At 32.3% G+C, this 18,339-nt stretch overlaps 1 protein-coding gene and 1 non-coding gene across 3 annotated transcripts; one reads left to right on the forward strand and one right to left on the reverse strand.

Annotated features, from left to right (window-relative positions):
* The first annotated feature begins 694 nt into the window (after window positions 1-694).
* On the forward strand, window positions 695-796 carry LOC121742784. Its single transcript, XR_006038122.1, has one exon. It is a non-coding gene; the product is annotated as a U6 spliceosomal RNA (small nuclear RNA).
* An 872-nt stretch (window positions 797-1,668) lies between these two features.
* Window positions 1,669-5,087, reverse strand: LOC121742591 (MLO-like protein 3). 2 transcript variants are annotated; one of them, XM_042135782.1, is made up of 15 exons: window positions 4,915-5,087; window positions 4,758-4,815; window positions 4,454-4,692; window positions 4,261-4,377; window positions 4,115-4,175; window positions 3,940-4,028; window positions 3,772-3,846; window positions 3,411-3,499; window positions 3,181-3,230; window positions 2,992-3,032; window positions 2,718-2,891; window positions 2,572-2,607; window positions 2,418-2,485; window positions 2,208-2,268; window positions 1,669-2,103 (listed from the first exon to the last, which is right to left on the reverse strand). In XM_042135782.1, the coding sequence occupies exons 1-15, from the start codon at window positions 5,047-5,049 to the stop codon at window positions 1,819-1,821; spliced, it is 1,578 nt and encodes a 525-aa protein (XP_041991716.1). In that variant the 5' UTR covers window positions 5,050-5,087; the 3' UTR covers window positions 1,669-1,818. The 2 variants fall into 2 exon arrangements, with proteins under 2 accessions (XP_041991716.1, XP_041991715.1); XM_042135781.1 differs by having other exon boundaries at window positions 2,418-2,503.
* Window positions 5,088-18,339: the final 13,252 nt, after the last annotated feature.

Raw genomic sequence — 18,339 nt, forward strand, 5'->3', positions numbered from 1 at the left:
TTTTAGGACGCTTCTATTTGTGTTCTCTAATTTTAGTTGGGACACAACAATAAGGACACTATATGAAACATTGGTGATTTAGTTTGACACACAAATTAACGTCTTTAATAGCATAAAAAATGTGTCCTTAGCCTTTTTGTAGTGATAGTTTAAAGTGTTTTTGTTAAATAACGAATAGTTTGGGAATTTTCATTGTACTTTAATATTATGTCAACGTCTTAATAAATTATATATATAGACATTATAATAAAAAGAAGAAAAATATAATTTTGCATAGACATCGGGAGTTTGTGTTGTTTCAATCAAATAACAATCCAAAAAAATGAAAAGAAAAAAAAGACAGCGATGGTTGAAGAATTACTTTCAATTGGTCCATCTTATTTCCAACAATTTGTACGAATTGACAAAACTTCAAGCAATCTCGCTATCTGTCTTTGTTTTTTAAAATTAATTATTTCCATTTCTTTTTTAGATTTCCCTTCTACTAAAATTACCAAAAAAGACATCATATAAGAATAATAGACTAATTTACACAATATATGCATTTTTGCAGTATATAGAATCATACTATGCATAATAAATGAGTATATGAATTGAGGGTAGGACATAGTGAAAATAGAATAATAGTACACACATAAAATACACAGCATAACATTTCTTGATCTTATATAGTACTATATGAACGATAATAAGTGTCCCTTCGGGGACATCCGATAAAATTGGAACGATACAGAGAAGATTAGTATGACCCCTGCGCAAGGATGACACGCATATGAACGATAATAAGTGTAGTAAAAGATGACTAAAGTCCAAATGTTGAAAGGTGTATTAATAAGGATGACAGTGATATGTGGTTATGTACTAATGATAAAATAATGAAATACTATGTAAAATGGTAGTTGGCGTGGAGCTATTAATGGGCCGACAAGTGGTGTACAATGGCAATAAATTGGTGGGCCTTCCACTTGGAAATGTCTTGTTGTCAGCCTCTCATTTCATAATAGTTTCATTGGGCCTAACCTTTTGATTGTTTGTGGGCCTTATATTTTTAATGACAAATAGCTTACACCTCTCCTCTCATTGTCCCCATCTGTAGTCTTGGTCTCACCAATTCATGTTTCTTTGTCTCTATCAATCTCCTTCGCAATCCTACCGCATGCGATGTGTGTGTGTGTGTGAGAGAGAGAGAGATCAGTCTTTTCTCTTGATTTTGGTTGAATGGAGGCTTTTCCTCATATTTAGTGTTTAGATTTTAACAATAAAAATATAATTATAAATAAAATATAGTAATAAAATTGTTTGACTCCTCAACCTCATCGGAATTATGTTTTCTATTTCAATATCGTAATAGAAAAAGGGCCAAAAATTGCATTTCACCCAACTGAATTATACTATTGGGCCATAGATTGGACCTTAATTTTGGGCCTAGAATAACTACTTGTTATTAAACACTGCGATAGCTATAGATTGGGCCTCAATAGACACAAGGAAGACAATTATTATTATTATTATTATTATTATTATTATTATTATTATAAAAGTATTTAATTGGATTAACAAACAATTTTGAAAGCAAAATCAACAACTAGAAACAAAATTATTCCGTAAAACAAACAAAATTGTCCAGTTGATGGAAAAACAATCTAAAATTTTGATATGTACATACTGTGAAGAAATGGATTTATAAGCATTTCTATTATTGATCAACCATTACTCCTGATCATATGTATATATATGTAACTATTTATGATAAGTTAAAATTGAATCCATCATCCATGTATTGTTATCCTATTAACTACCAAAACTAAAAGTTTAATGTCAACCATTACTAGTGTTAGTTTTCTGCGTTTGGATTTCAACGATCTCATCATCTTCACCACTTGAAACAAACTCCGTAAAAGTAGGCGATGGTCGATGGGACGTCGAGGCATCCGTTGTTCCGCTATTGCTCCCATTTATCACCGTCGTGGATGCCGAGTCGTCAGGTGATGAGTGGTGTAGATGATCATTAATCTTTCTCTTGTGCTTCACATTTGCATGCCATTGTTTTAGTGCATAAATTGTATGCTCTTCAAGTATTGCACTCTTATATTTTGAACCCATCTGCAGATTAAAAACTTAATTAGATAAAAATTTGTACTATTAATTAAATACTTTTGTAGTAGTAGTAGTACAAGTTAAAAAAAAGAGGTGTTTGCAAACTTAACCTGAGTAACAAGGGCATAGAGAGGAAGAGTGATGTAGCTACAAAGAACTTGTACGGTCACCCTGCATTAAATCAATTTCAATGTCAACTTGAGTTATAAAATATTAACTCAAAAAAATGTTGAATCAACTAAAGCAAATTCATGTGTTAAAAAAGTTTTTGCAAATGTAGAAATTCTAATAAATATATAAAAAAATCCTTATATACTTACGCTAGTACAATTCTGATAACAAAGATCGCGACATGTTCGTGGTAGCAGGACTTGATCCCAAATTGCCACTGCAGAAATATGAAATACTATTATTTCATTTAAATAATTTCTCATGAGAAAAGACAAAAATAGTGAATTAGGATAAGAAACGTACTGTGACCCATATGAAAAAGGATAACTCAAATGCGTTCTGTAGTAAAACAAGAATCAAAGTTAATTATAGATTAGTAAATTTAATTTATAGTGATAATCAACCATAATTATCATTAATCACAAAACTTCAAAGCAAGTTTTCATTACCATAAAGAGGATGAAATGAAGAAGAGTCAAGACGAGTTGGGGGCGTTTGAACCAGAAGAGATTGCTGTCTGGTTGCACCAATGGAGTTCCCTTAATCACTGTGTTATTATTTGCTAATTGCATTGCCATTTTTGCCACTACTATTTCCAATTTTGTTCCCACAAACAGAACTATCTGCATTATTATACACATAATAGTAGTATGAGTATTTGTCATCATTTCTATTTCAAAAATAGAAATATGCTTTTTAGAAAATAAATAGTAGTATACTCACTAGTAGAGGTAGAAATGAGACCCACAAGTAGACGTTCCATCCTATAACAATTAATTGATTAATTAGTATATAGAACTATAGAAGTGATCAAGAGAAATAGATAAAATTAAATGGTATGATTACCATTTAAATCACTAAATTTAATCAAATTCAGGTCAGTCATATGGAATGTAATATTAATGCACTTACCATGTACATCAACCAACAAGAATATAACCACCACCATCCACATGATTGGGCTGTTCACAAATAAAAAAAATATATTTAGTGAAAAACTGGAAATCATGTCCATATTTTTCAGTAGTGATTAATTATGTTTTACTCGTTAGTTTACAAAACTGGTACAATATTATTTAATATTATGTTACAAGTCAAATCCAACATAAACTGGTAGATATGATCAAGGTATGAGTAGTTACTTTATGCCGACAACAGCTTTGAAATCATCTTCCAATGATCGTTGAATATACTTTCGAAAATTGAAAGAGTTATTTGTTGATAAATGAGCCTGCATTACCACAGTCAAATGTGTGTAAACCATATGCATTTATCACACAATCACGAAAAGAAACTCATATCTTTGGCATAATTAAAGTAAAGCATTTTCGGTAAATTTTGCATTTTTTTTTAAACAGACAGGATCTTAAGTAGTTAGAATGTATCACTCTAACCTATGTTCACACTAATTTTGTAGTCCACGCCCGTGTCTAATTGAACATCTTGGTATACAATTTCATTAGATACGAGTAAACAATAAAATAAAATAAAATAAAAACTAACCGAAATAAATCCATGGCGTAGAGTGAAGTAGTCGACTTTTGCCACAGACTTGAAGAATTGTCGGAAAAAACATTTCTGCCACAAACCAAAACTAAAATGTGATATTGAACATAGAAAATAGAATTAAATTTTAAAACTTAAAATGAAAAAAATATTGAACATACTTACAATCCAGAGGTGAGCAGAATTTGTAGCAAAACTAGTCATATGTCGACGCCCGAACGTCGTCTGCCTTGTATATCGAAATCTCTCTGGATCTATTTCGATACATAATACTATATAATTACTTAATTTACGCCCAAATTAAAATGACACAGAGTAATGTATATGAAATGAAGCCCACCGTTTGCTGTTATGTAGTCTATAGTTTGAGTCTCCTTTTCCCAACTTTTCCACCTCTTCATCTGTACATATTAGGCCAAAAATAAACAAATAAAAGTAATCACATTTATCAATGATTTAGTTGTGTTTAAGTAAGAAATTAATTACCTTAGCCCTTCCTAAGCCCATGGTAGCCAAACTATACACAATGTGCATAGCTGCTAGCACAAATATGAAGATATTGAGCTGATTCATACCCTCTACCGACATCAATGAAGTCTTCCCCTATTGTTCCAAACAAAATAAATTTTAGAAAAAATGAAAATTTAAAGATAACAATAATTTAAAGAGTTAATTAAACCTTAGATCCGCAATAATCAGATGAATTTGAAGGTGAATCTGCTAGCAATAATCTGTGGTGATGAGGTTGGAATTGTGGTTTATTTAAATTTGTGAATAATAGATGTTGTGTTGGGTTGGTCTGTGATTGGCTGCGGCATGGGAGCATATAATCTGCAGCTGAGTTTGGTATGCATATTTTGGAAATAGATCCTTTTGTCACTGTCAATATCAGTGACATGAACCCCAATTGCATCAACACTGCACCAAATTGCAACATTAGAGATAGAGAGAGAGAGAGGGAATTGAATTAGGACATTAATTACCTGACTTAAGCTTCTCTATAGCTTCATAAAGAGCAGCCTTCTTATGCTTCTTGAGCCACTAGAATTACAAAAGCAGAGTTTATGTATGTTAAAATTAAATCATCATAACTTTGATCAACAAATTATAAATTAGTACTATGAAATAGTAATTACTAACATGGCCGGCAAGATGTATAAGATGTTCGACAAATATGCCAAGGAAGATGAAGATGAAACAAACTGTTGCAAGAGCCCATATGGGGGTTTCTTGCAGAGATCGGTTCGCGCCACCTTCGCCTCCTCCTCCGGCCATTATTTGTGAGAAAACAGAGTGTGATGCTTCAAATGTTGAGAAAGACACAAGCACATATATTTCCACTAGCCGATCCCCGGCGCTAGCCGGTCCGCTCGCCGAACCATTGTAACCGGCTAGCCGAATTTCGGCGAAAAAATCGGCGAACGCACGCCGATTTCCGAGCACTAGCCGCCATTGCAGGCTCCGGATCAGCGAGCGATTTTTTTTATTTAATTTTTGAAACACTAACCCCTTCCGCATGCAGAGCAGTGGCCAAATCAGAGATGGGGTCTCCCAATTTTCGGGCTTGTACGCCAACGCCCTCCGCATGCAGAGCAGTGGCCAAACTAACGAGGACTGCAGGAGGATAGCGGAGAAAGCCTTCCCCGTGCCCGGGCTCTATAAGGAGTTCACCTACTGGAACTGCTATGAGGTGCTGACAGACTCCGAGAAGTTCCGGGCAGGTGTCGACGCTGGCTGGCTGAAGAAGCAGCGACTGAACTATACCGGTGATTACAGCGGCAGCAGCGGCGGTTCCCATGACCTCCCCGAGGGTGCTCAGGAGCTCCCGTCCCCTCCATCGTTCGCTCGCCGAACTTGCCCGGCTGGTCAAAGGCGGGCGAAACGGGAATCGAGGGGGGTCGCCGGGGGGTCCCAGGAGGTCCAGTCGGCATCCCCCTGTTGGCCAGTCTACAACCGATCTCGCCTTCTTCGCGCGTTAACAAACGCAGGCTCAGATGGCCAAGACCTTAGCCGATTGGAAGACGGCAACTGACCCCGAGGAGAAGAGTTTTCTTCACGCAATGCTCGTGAGCATGCAAGCCGATTTGAATGCCGCCGGGCCACGGTTGGGGGGCGACGGCGACGGAAGCGACGAGGAGTGAGACAGAGGCGGTTTTTTTAATTAATGTAATTTTTTAAAAATTAATGTACTTTTTTTTAATTAATGTACTTTTTTAATTTTAATAATATAATTGAATTTTCCCGTATCTGTGTCGTAAATTTAATTCCGTATTTTGCAGTGATTGTTAATTATTTGTTTTATATAATTTTGAGTGATGTGGCTGGCTATTGCTAGGCTATTGCTGAGCTACTTGTTTGTTTTGATGATGTGACATGAGAATTTTTAGTGCTGATGATGTGATAGGAAGAGTTTGTGGTTATAGCATGGCTGAACTATGACTGAGCTATTCTAACCGTGGATGCTCTTATAGTTTATGAGAAAAGAAGGTATAGTCAGACTACAAAGTCTCTAAAGTGGGCAAGTCTAGTCAAGGTCACACCTACATGTTACTTTTGACTTGGTAATAATTAATGTATCTTTTTCTTTTCACACAAATTTATTCAATTCTTTGATTGACGCTTAATTTACTTTTTAGTTAATGAAGGGCAAATTTAGGCCATAATTTTTATGCCACACCCACACTTCATTTAAAAAAAATGAATTAGATTGGGTTTGTTTATGTAGAAAAAATAGGCTAAAAACAAGGTAACAATCATATAAACGAGGTTAGAAGCTTTAAGTAAGGGTAAACTTTTGTTAGGTAAGTAGCCACTTCTTCTTAACAAAAATAGTAATGGTAAATCAAATTATCCGTAATCATGAATGATTGATGACCATATAATGTTTAATAATGGTTACCCGTTATTGAATGGATCATATACAATACATGGTCAATTTGCATTTAATGACATGTGACAGCTATTGATCAAGCTTGCAACTTATTTGAAATTTGGCCAAGAAAATGGTCGAATTTAATTACGTAAGAATGAAACATCCACGACTTTTGGAAAGAGTCATAAAAATGAAACTTTGCCCATGAATTTGTCTAGAACAATTGACTTCATAGTGGTCGGTTCGTCGTAAAATCTCTTTTCAATTTTAGTAATTAGTTACGTAGTAAACATAAAATATGATACTCCATCCGTCCCGGACTACTTGCACTTATTTCCTTTCTGGGCGTCCCAAGTTATTTGCACTCTTTCCATTTTTAGTAAAAATTATCACCTACAGCCGCAATTGTTGACTTTGCTATACACTCATTCCTTAATCTCTGTGCCGAAAAGGAAATGTGCTAATAGTCCGGGACGGAGGGAGTAGTAATTAGTGTTCACATTGTTAAAATACGAGAAAACATGTGGGCCCCATGACACATGGCCTTTTTTTAATTGTGTAAAGTACTTTTGTACTGGGTTGCTTTTTTGAATTGAGAGACTCATAATCATGTGAAAAAGTCATGCTATCTGCAAATAAAAAAGTCATGAGAAAGGGAAGAAAACAAACGACAAATATGCATCAAACAAAAGATGGACAATCAGTGTAGAGTTTCGGGGATGATCTAGTTGGAAAACAAAAAGGCATATTTAAACTAAAAAAAAAAAGATTTACAAATAATATTCCATGACAATAATTACAAAAAACTTAAGTACTATCTTTTTAAGGACATAAAAATTAAGACACTATTACTAGCGTTTGAATTTTTTTAAAAATAACCATAATTTAGGACGGAAAAGAAAACGTCCCTAAATTGACGTTGTTCATATAATTAGAGACACAAATTATCGTCCTTAATAGTTTCAAAAAACGTCCTTAGCCATTTTTTTATTGTAGTGAATTATCTTATCATAAACAAAAGATCTAATGTGGTATTGTTAAGAGATGATTTCTTTTAACAAGTTTCCGGCGTCGCAGAGGCGATCGGCGGAGGGATAAATGGTAGTCGCGGGAGCTTTGTCCGTCGATCAAACCAAGAACAATACAGAATTGATATAAAGCGTAAAAATAAAATAAGATAATTATATTTCTTCAATGATTCCTTCAAAAGATAGCAAAGACTCCTATTTATAATACTAATTCCCTAATACCCTAATTTAGTAATCAAGAAAATAATCATAATCATATATGGAAAGATATGGAAAATAATTGATAGATAAATTAATAGAGATATAGGCCATGTTTGGTTGCCAGGATTCTGTCTGAGAAAGTAATCCGATTTCTTAAATTATAAATTCTTGTGTTTGTTTCCGTTTTTAATCAAACTGGGAAAGTAATCAAAATCCTGACACAAGGAAAGTTAATACAACTTTCCAGGATTCTGAATCCTAACTTTTCTTAGGTATTCTTTTTCCCAGTTTTAGGATTCTTACTTATTTAATGCAATACAGTACAGTTTATTATTATTATTATTATTATTATTATTATTATTATTATTATTATTATTATTATTATTATTATTATTATTATTATTATTATTATTATTATTATTATTATTATTATTATTATTATTATTATTATTATTATTATTATTATTATTATTATTATTATTATTATCATCATCATCATCATCATCATCATCATCAGCAGCAGCAGCATTATCATTATTATTGTTATTATTTATTACAATGTTTTAAAAATAATTTAAAAGTATAAACCATACTTAATTTCAGGATAATAAATAACTATAATTCAAATTATCATAATTATAACTATATTATTAATATTTATTTTTATTTTTATTATCATAATAATAATAATTTATTAAATAATTAAATATAATTATAATTATATAATAATATAATAATTATTAATTTATAAATTAGTAATTAACAATAAAATTGTAGTGAAATTTTAAATTATAAAATTTATTCAATTAAAAATTAAGTAAATATAATGATAATAATAATAATAATAATCTTATTTATTATTATATTATTATATATTATGATGTATAATCCATATTTAAACTATCCATCGTAATAATAAATAAAATAATATAATTATTATCATTTGTAATTAATAATTTATTAAATAATATGTATTATTATTTTTTATAAATAAAAAATGATAAGTATATTTTTAGTTTAGTGTTTAAATCAAATATATACTTTCAAATCTTGATATTTTTCAAACACGGGAAAGTAAAGTTATTAGAAATCATATTCCCGGGATTCATTTTCCCAGGATTAATTTTCCTTGCCAACTTTACTTTCCCGCCAACCAAACATGGCCATAGAGATATCTTGTACCAAGTATTGTGAGGATTGATAAAGCTAAAATTGCCAAATGAGCTCTACGTTGATAAGAAGTATCTTATGTACATATTCCATGACCATGACAATTAACTTAGTATTGTTAATCTTGGATCGAATGATATGCAAATTAAACACTAATTAATAAATTAAACACTCTATAGGCTACATTTGAAGTTTATAAAAAAAAAGTGAGAAAGTTTTTGACTTTTTCGGCTATTGTCCCTTTTATAATTCGCTAACTTGGAAATGCTAGGGCCTAGGGAGTAGGGACCATGAGTCGTACAAATTGGTGAACATTTCAGCACAAAATTGAAGAAATGGATGTTTAATTTGTTAAGTAGATAGATAAAAGGCAAAAGAGAGAAAAAAATAGAGATAATAAAGTAAAAAGTGAATAAAGTTTGAGAAAATAAAGTACGAGAGAGTAAAGTAATAGTTAGAAAATGTGTTAATTATTACTACTATCTATATATAGAAAGAAATGACTCAACTATGAGAGATCGGATGAGTAATAATTAATTATGCATGTATTAATTAGTTGAGTTTAGAAAGAAAAGGTAAAAGAAAAAAAAATGAAAGTAGTAGTATGATTTTTCATTCATTGATAACGAAAAAATAATCAAAAAGTAAACTAAAAAGAGTAGAAAAAAGGAGAGGAAAATACAAAATGGGAGCAAATTTCATAAGAAAATAGTCCAAATTTCCACCTCATATTTTGTTTAGAGAATCAAAAAATTAAATGTCACACAATGCTGACTTATTTGACACTATTTGCCTATAATTTACTATTCTGGACTCTAGAGTTCTAATTTCCAAAAGTTATAATAAATCAAGGGTAGAAAAATTCCAAAATCAAGCGTTATACCAAGAAGTTAGGGCCCAGTTCTTGTTAACTTTAATTTTTTGGATAACGACTTTGAAAGGGTCCATTTCTTAACAGGAAATATTGAAAATTTTATTTGGACGAACTTACGTATATATTTAAGGCAAATATTGAACTTTTTTGTATAAAGTTTAATCAAATTCATATTCATGTACTATAATTTAAAATAACTGAAAAATTATGAAATATAGATTTCTTGGTAATATATTGACATACTTGGATTTTACATGATTTTAGAGGGTGGTTTTGTATGAATGTGATCATATTTCGTCTATTATTAGGCGTGTTTATATCTACTTCTCTATTATGTTGGTATGTTGACCTTTTTGTTAAGAATGTGTAGAAAAAGGTGTAAAATAGGTGAATATGCAGCAGCCTTGGTTTGAGACAATTCTTCTAGAGATTTTGAAGTCCAATCAACACCCACTGCATATCATTCTCTTCGTCTTCGAAAGAGCTTCGCGTGGGTATCTCAAACGCCCTAATCGGAGTTCGGATGAGAGAGATATGGCCGATCTACGAAAGCCGCGCACAGGTAACCCGGCCGGGTTAATTTACAGTGCAAAAATACAACCCGGCCGGGTTGAGCCAGAATCCAGCAACTGTCCTAAAATGGTGACCCGGCCGGGTTGAATTTCCAGTTCAAAAATACAACCCGGCCAGGTCGGATTGTCTGACGCGTCTGAAAGCTGAAAACGCGATTTTTGAAGGGAAATAAGAGGAGAAGAAGCCTAGGGTTCATTCTACATTCTACCTACCGCCTACCACACGCACTCACACCCTCAAGAACACCTTTGAGAGAAAGATTGGAAGATTGGAGACTCTATATCGGAAGATTGAAGCTTCATTCCATAGATTGATCTCACAGGAGTACTTAGTATCTATATTTCATGTATTTGTTGAATTTCTTTGTGTTGAATATGATTTTCTTCATAAACATGAGTAGCTAAACATCTCTTGTAGAATTCTTGGTGATGATGCACTAATTTCATAGTTTTTATCCGATTGATTTTGTTCTTACCTTGCTCTTGTAGTTATTTGATTATTCTTGGGTTTATTCCTTTCAATTGCTTGATCACCACTTGATTGTGTAAGATTAATTAGATTAATCGGGAGATGAAATAGTTAATCCGGAAAGAAGAATAATTCACACCTTAATACAATAGAACTCGGGAGAGTTGAGGTTTTGAGTGAGGTCATTAACCTAATCAAACTTTTGGGAGTTAGAGGTTTTAGGATTAGAAGGGGACTTCAATTCTAGCATCTAATCTACAGGTTTCTCACCTCGGGAGGGGGTTTAATCTATAATCGTGGTTGACTTAGTAACTCTAGAGACACCAAAAGGTAGGGCGAGTCAATTGGATAAGAGCTTGGAATTGTGCATCGGATCCTTGAGTTCTGCAATTTTCTCCATATTATCTTTTCTCACCGTGTCTCCGTGTTCTTAGTTATTATTTGCTTATTATATGCTTTTATTAGTTGTTAGAACAAACCAAACGCTTCTTGATTGTCTAGATAGTAGTTAATCTTTGTTCGTGGTAGTTAAGTTGATACGAAATTGTCTCTGTGGGATACGATACTCTTGCTTACTAATTGCTACACTAGCCCCGTACACTTGCGGGTATCACTTGTGTAAAAAATAAGTTGAACCATATATCATAATTCATAACAAGACAATAAGATCGTTTATTGATGTTTTTCAATCAAACGACGTCGCTTTCTTCATAAATAGATAACTTCGTTTAACTTATCGCCAATGTTGTTCACATTCATATCAGTACAATTTTATGAAACAGTTTTGACGTGGTAATTACAAACAAATCCAAATTAACATCATGATTATTTTCAACTTATATTTTAAAATTATGGGATAAACAAAAATTTGATAAAAAAATCATAATTTTTCTAGCGAATTGCGTATAATTTTATTATTTTGCTATGAACTTATGATTTTTTTTATAAAAAAAATCAATTCATCATTCATCGTTGTTTTTATTTAGATTTGGATACCTTATGGAGTAATTAAGCGACAACTCGTACAATATTACCAACTTATATAGCTTGATGGTAAGGTCATACAGGGTGTTTAATGTCTCTATCAAAAAATGAAAATAATACTACTACTTAGTATTCTTAGACTATCTCCCACCATTTACAATTTATATTAAACTTAAACTCATTTTTAAGTATGTGCCACCTTAAAAAGTAGTTTTACTCCAATCACTTACACCAAATTTAAAATTTACCTCATTTTTGAGTTTTTGTCTCACAAAATTTTTGAAGTAACACCATATAATTCGGTAATTCCTTAGACTATTAGCGGAGGTCAAGGAAATAAGACAAAAGAGAGAAATCTTAAAAATAAATGGAAATTTATTTTCCTAATATGACCCTCACTTGAGCTTAGTCGGTATAGAAAGATTTATTTTCTACTTTTCCTTTTCAATATTCATTTCGTTTGTTTTTTCTTTAGTTTTCTATCCTTTTTAAAAATCTTCTTTCTTTATTGATTTTCATTGTTCTTTTTTATTAATTTATGTATATATTTTATTTTCAATATTTTTGTTATTGTACTCTATTATTTTGTATACTTTTTATGATGTACTTCAATTATATGTAAACAGTAATGTCTACTAATTTTTAATTAATGTCTAATATAAAATAACTTACATAAAATATATACCCCTATAAATGTACTATATTTTTTAAGAATAGTACTTATAAAATAGTAATATATTGAATTAGAGTGTGTTGGAATTATTGATGAAAATAAAATTAAAGTGAGGATTATGTAATGTGAACAAGAGAGAAATATTAATAAGTTGATTAATGTTTAATTACCATTCACCCCTGTAGCCTAAATTTCTAATTGAGAGTAAGAAAAATCTCGCACAGTCGCCGCCGTCCAGCCGCGGCCGCCCGCCCGCCCGCCGCTACAAGAAGACAAGGTACCTGTGTTGTATTGGTTCTCTACCCAATTTAGTTTCGACAAATTGAACTAGTTAGAACTTCTTCATACGTGGTAGAAGACTCGGATTTCTTCTTTTTTGATGTTCTACTCAGGGACGAAGCCACATTGGGGCCTGGGAGGCCACTCAGCTTCTGTACCTATTACTAGGGGTGGGTCGGTATGGTATACCGTACCGACCGTGCCATACCGCATACCGTATCGGAAAGTACGGTATGACAAAATTCAATACCGATACCGTACCGAATTTTCGGTATACCGGAAATTCGGTATGATATTTTTTGATACCGTTACCATACCGTTATTACGGTATACCGAAACACGGTACGATACACCGTAATAACGGTATGGTAACGGTAACGGTATACCGAAAAAAAAACCTATTGTGTACAAAATATTTAAAATAACAATTCAAGTGTTCAACTATTTAAAAAAGCCCAAAATAATAAAACTTCATCACAATCAAATCTTGTTCATAGCATTCAAATTAATAAAACTTCAACATTCAAATCTAAAACAATTTATGAAGTCATGATCAACAACATTATCTTCATTTCTTGCAACCACGTTGTCTTCATTTCTCAAAATTCCACAAAAAATCGTTGAAGATGACCCTGCATTTGATAACCTTTATTAATAGTCGAGCATAATCACAATACACAAACAACCAAACCAAAAGAAATGTATGGAGTGTAACATCCATATATCAAAACATCTAATTATTGCAACGTAAACTTGCTCCTGCAGTTATAACTCAACGGTTAATTCATATTTTCACAGATTTAAAATGCTTTTTTATTTTAAGTCTGATATTTAAATGTCAAGACAATTTATTAAAATGTCAACACAAATATGTGTTGAAATTTTAATGTGATCGTATTGACATTTTTAAGAAAAGGTGGCATTTAAACGCACTCTTGTGGCTATGTGGGGTTAATGTGATTGAAAAAGTATAATCCAAAATAAGAGGATGTCGAATATTCTTTTGTTTATCATTTCACAACTTTTATTTCGCATAATGAAATAAATATGAAGAAATTAAAATGACTCGTGCATCACACGGGAGTGACACTAGTTAGTAATTTAAATTGGACATTTATTTCTCTTTAAGAATTAAGAATGACTGATCAGTATCCTATTTATTCATCCTTCAATTTAAGTAGTATATAAAATAAGATAGCATACAATGAATTAAACACTAATTAAACGATTTGATTCATTTTCAGCTGCACATATTTTTAATTGACATTTTATGAAGTGGGACGAAGAATAAAACAAAAATTTTAATTACTTTGTATATTTGGAATATGACATTACACAAAGAATCATATACTAAATGGTGTGAGTTAATACAAATCCTTTCAAATGTGCTCTGTTGAAACATATTCCCGATATCGTATTTCCAATTTTCTTTCGGTGTTATGTGCTATTGTGTTTATTATATTTAATAGGATGAGTTGATAAAAAAATAATTCAGGTTAATTTTGAATTTGTTTGAATAAATTATCATTTGAATGTTTAATTTTATTGTATTAATTGATGTATTAATTTTTTTAATATAATATATATAAATGTAATATATATATTACAACACATTTAATATTAATATATATATAATAATCTATCGGTATACCGGTATACCACGGTATACCGATATACCACGGTATACCAAATCTTCGGTATACCGCGGTATAGAAAAATTGATACCGTTACCGTACCGAAACACTGCGGTACGGTATCATACCGTACCGGAAACTGCGGTATACCGAAAAATCGGTATTTTGGTATTTTTTCGGTACGGTAAGTCCGGTATTACGGTATTTCGGTATAATTTCCCACCCCTACCTATTACTATATATATATATGCTGCATTTATTCTGTCAGTTGTGTCGCTTAGATGGTTGGAGCAGTTGTCTTCAATATAATAGACCCCAGGATTGATATCTGGCTCTCTCCATTTCATTTTGAAATGCAGTTCTTATTTAGTTGATTATCTTAGTCCAAAAACACATGCAATTTTTCACCATTTCATTTGTTTAGTGTAGTTCTTAATAATTATTTCAAAATTATTTCCTTAATAAAAAATGCTCTTACTTTAAAAATATGCCCTTGTTCTTTATCTGTTTTAATTGCTAATTGATTTCCTTCATTTCAATTTAATTTATGTAGTTAAGTTTAGTAGTACTTTTTAGTTATTTCATAAATGTTTCCTATTACAAATGATCTCACTCCAAAAAGTATGCGTTTAATCTTTTTATTAATTTTCTATGTCACTTTAATTTAGTTTTTTCACACGCTCACAAAAATCTATTCTATTATTATACAACATTACTAAATACTCCCTCCATCCCATACAAAATATCACCCTTCTTTTTTTACACTCGTTTTGAAAAATATATATAAATAGTTAACGTAAAGAGAGGGTAAAGTAAGAGAATAATGTAGAGAAACCTTTGTTACGTTATTCTCTTTCCATTTCCACTTTAACTATTTATTAAGTATCATTTTTTTTCAAAACGAGTGCATAAAAAAGTGTGACATCTTTTATGGGACAGATAGAGTATCTTATTGTGCAAGTTCATTTTACATTGATTCAATTTTTTGTCATATATGATCTATCAACGTCGACGTCTCTTTTAACGATAATCATTATGCACTGACAAGAAAATATCTCATATCTGTTAACGATGAATACCCTACAATTGTTAACGGTGATTTGGGCCCCCCACCATCGAAATCCTGGCTTCGTCACTGGTTCTACTACCATTATTACTTGTTTGAGAAAAGTTCACAGTAGTCAATTTGAAAAAAAAAAAAAACTAATTTTGGATAACTTTACCCTAATTTTTTAGAAAATTTCAAAAAGATTCCATCTTTGAAGATACACACACCTATACATACCATAGAATACTTTTGCAAGATTCGGTGATTCAATTTGTCGCACCCCAACCGTTCTGACATAACTACTTATAATAAATAAATTCAAAACAAATAAAGGACCTCACACATCAAGTAAATGAAACACACCTATTATATAAGTTCAAGAACCAACATTTATCAGGTACATATTTCAAAACATTCGGAATAGTAGTGGGATCCTCTCACCACTCTATATACTATACATTTATCTACATGCAAAATTGATGCGGATGAGAAGGTTGCCAAAACGCGTCAGTCGCAGAACCTGATAACACGTAGAGTTCCTATGACCCACGCTAACCAAAACGTTACTGATATCTTACTCCTGAAAATATTAGTGGTTTAAATGAGCTAGAACTCAGTCTATATAAACCATGCTTTTAATTTCACATCGCATATTCTTTAATCAATACATATCCCCAGAAACAATAAATATTATAAATAATTTCTTATTCATATGCATATGCCTCTCTGTTCCATTTATTATTCTGTGACAAATTAAGCCTGATATCTGTGATTCCTTTATGGCCCGAAGGTCCCTCTGTTTTGACCCGTATGTCCCTCTATGACCCGAAGGTCCCTCTGTAATTTGACCCGTAGGCCTCTCTGTAATTTCAGATCCAGGACAAGACCGTCATAGATTCTCTTTAATCATATGATCACGTGCTTTCAATATTCTAAGGAAAATAAATCTATTATACCAATCACATATTCATATATCTCATTCCACTATATAATTCCAATACAATATATAAATATATAACTTATATCAATCATAAATTTATATCATGTTCTACCATATAATCCAAATATTCACTCTAATTTACCTATAGCAATCAACCATATAGCACATGTAAAATTAAAATTATAATTATAATTTATCTACACTTAGTTATAGAAATATTCTAATCGAGCTTTCATTTCACCTCACACTATACGATCTTTTCTTTGCCAAACCAAATCGGACAATAGTTCCTTTCTCTTTTCTTCCTCTTCTGTTTTTTTCTCCTCCTCCAGTTTTAAAATACAAAAGCTATATAAACGATTTAGTGCCGATTATGCCACCGATTTCCTAATTTTCACATTATTTAATAACCTATATTGCTTTACGTGTCCAAATTGTAATAACACAAATTTCATATTATTACACGTAGCAAAACTATAAGCCACTACATCCTTAAAAGGATTTACAAAGAAAAGTGACGCTGAAACGTACAGGAATGACTGAATTGGTAATAAAGAACTCAACTAATTGAGAACTTAAGAGCTCAATGTAAAAATAATATTCAAAGTTATAATGCATAAATATATGAGAATGACTGAACTGGTAATAAAGAACTCAACTAATTGAGAAATTAAGAGTATAAAAACTCAATGTAAAAATAATATTCAAAGTCTCCTATAACTGCATCATACTCCTCTTCTTGAAAAAGACTCGTCCCCGAGTCCGTCCGTAAGTCTGTGTTATTGAAATAGCATTTTAACCCATTCAAAATCTCTCCAATAACATTTTTCAGCATTTCATAATTGTAAAACTTGATAGCACTCTCTGGTCCAACCTGTATGACATTCAGCCCATGACCTTGAAAAAAAAATCTAAAAGACCAATTGGAACATGTTTAGTCTGAACTTGAAAGATAACCTTTAGTAGATCAAAAAGTGCAGTGGCAGTTCTAGCAACTCCTCCCGCGATTAGAAATTTGGTTGCATTAGCATGTGTACTTATACCTTCAAGAATCATAGCATGTTCACCAATATCTGCAAGATACACTCTTTCCCAGTAGTGATGGATGTTCTCAATTGTGGCCTCATGTGGGCAAAGCAACAGAAAATCCGTCCACTCTTTAAAAGTAATAACTCCATTGTTGTCTTCATCTACATGCTCCACAAAACTTGCAAGCTCTTTTGCATCAAGTTCTCCCAACTTTAACAAGCGCGTCCCACAATTCCTCCGTCACAATGCAGCCGTTGTGCTCGACGTCGATGGCCTGAAAAATGGCATAGAGCTCAAGCTCCTTATCATCTGAAGGGATAGCAGCAAAAAGCAGAAATACATCTACATATAATAACTACAAGTGGAAAAACTGCCTCATAAACATGGGAGAGTGCAGCATTGCATCAAGAACATGGGAGAGTGCTCTTATCCGATTGCTCTCTTCCTTTCAACAAAATATCTTTCCAACTTGGTCTGCTAACGTGGCAAGGATCCTCTTGAGCTGATGTAAAGGTCTTATCCAAAATACTCTCAACATGAACATTACCATTCTCTGTATTGTCAATGATTCGACATAGGTTAACACCCCCCTCAATTCGAGGGAGGCAAGCGAACAAACACCAAGTTTATTCCGCAGCCTCGAGAAGAATTGATTGCTTAGTGGCTTAGTAAGAATATCCGCAACCTGATCCAAGGTGGGTACATGCTGTAGATCAATGAGGTTGGAAGCGACCTTGTCATGAACAAAGTGAAGATCCAATTCAATGTGCTTAGTCCGTGAGTGAAGAACAG

Source organism: Salvia splendens, chromosome 7 (assembly GCF_004379255.2).
Source record: "Salvia splendens isolate huo1 chromosome 7, SspV2, whole genome shotgun sequence".
Classification (NCBI taxonomy): domain Eukaryota; kingdom Viridiplantae; phylum Streptophyta; class Magnoliopsida; order Lamiales; family Lamiaceae; genus Salvia; species Salvia splendens.

What these genes read in the sequence shown, in the direction of transcription:
- LOC121742591 (XM_042135781.1), bottom strand. Translation starts at nt 5,049, where the DNA reads ATGGCCGGAGGAGGAGGCGAAGGTGGCGCGAACCGATCTCTGCAAGAA. An exon ending in TCTCATTTCTACCTCTACTA is followed by an intron (nt 2,892 to 2,991) that starts GTGAGTATACTA and finishes ATAATAATGCAG; the next exon opens with ATAGTTCTGTTTGTGGGAAC. An exon ending in TTCATTTCATCCTCTTTATG is followed by an intron (nt 2,608 to 2,717) that starts GTAATGAAAACT and finishes GTTTTACTACAG; the next exon opens with AACGCATTTGAGTTATCCTT.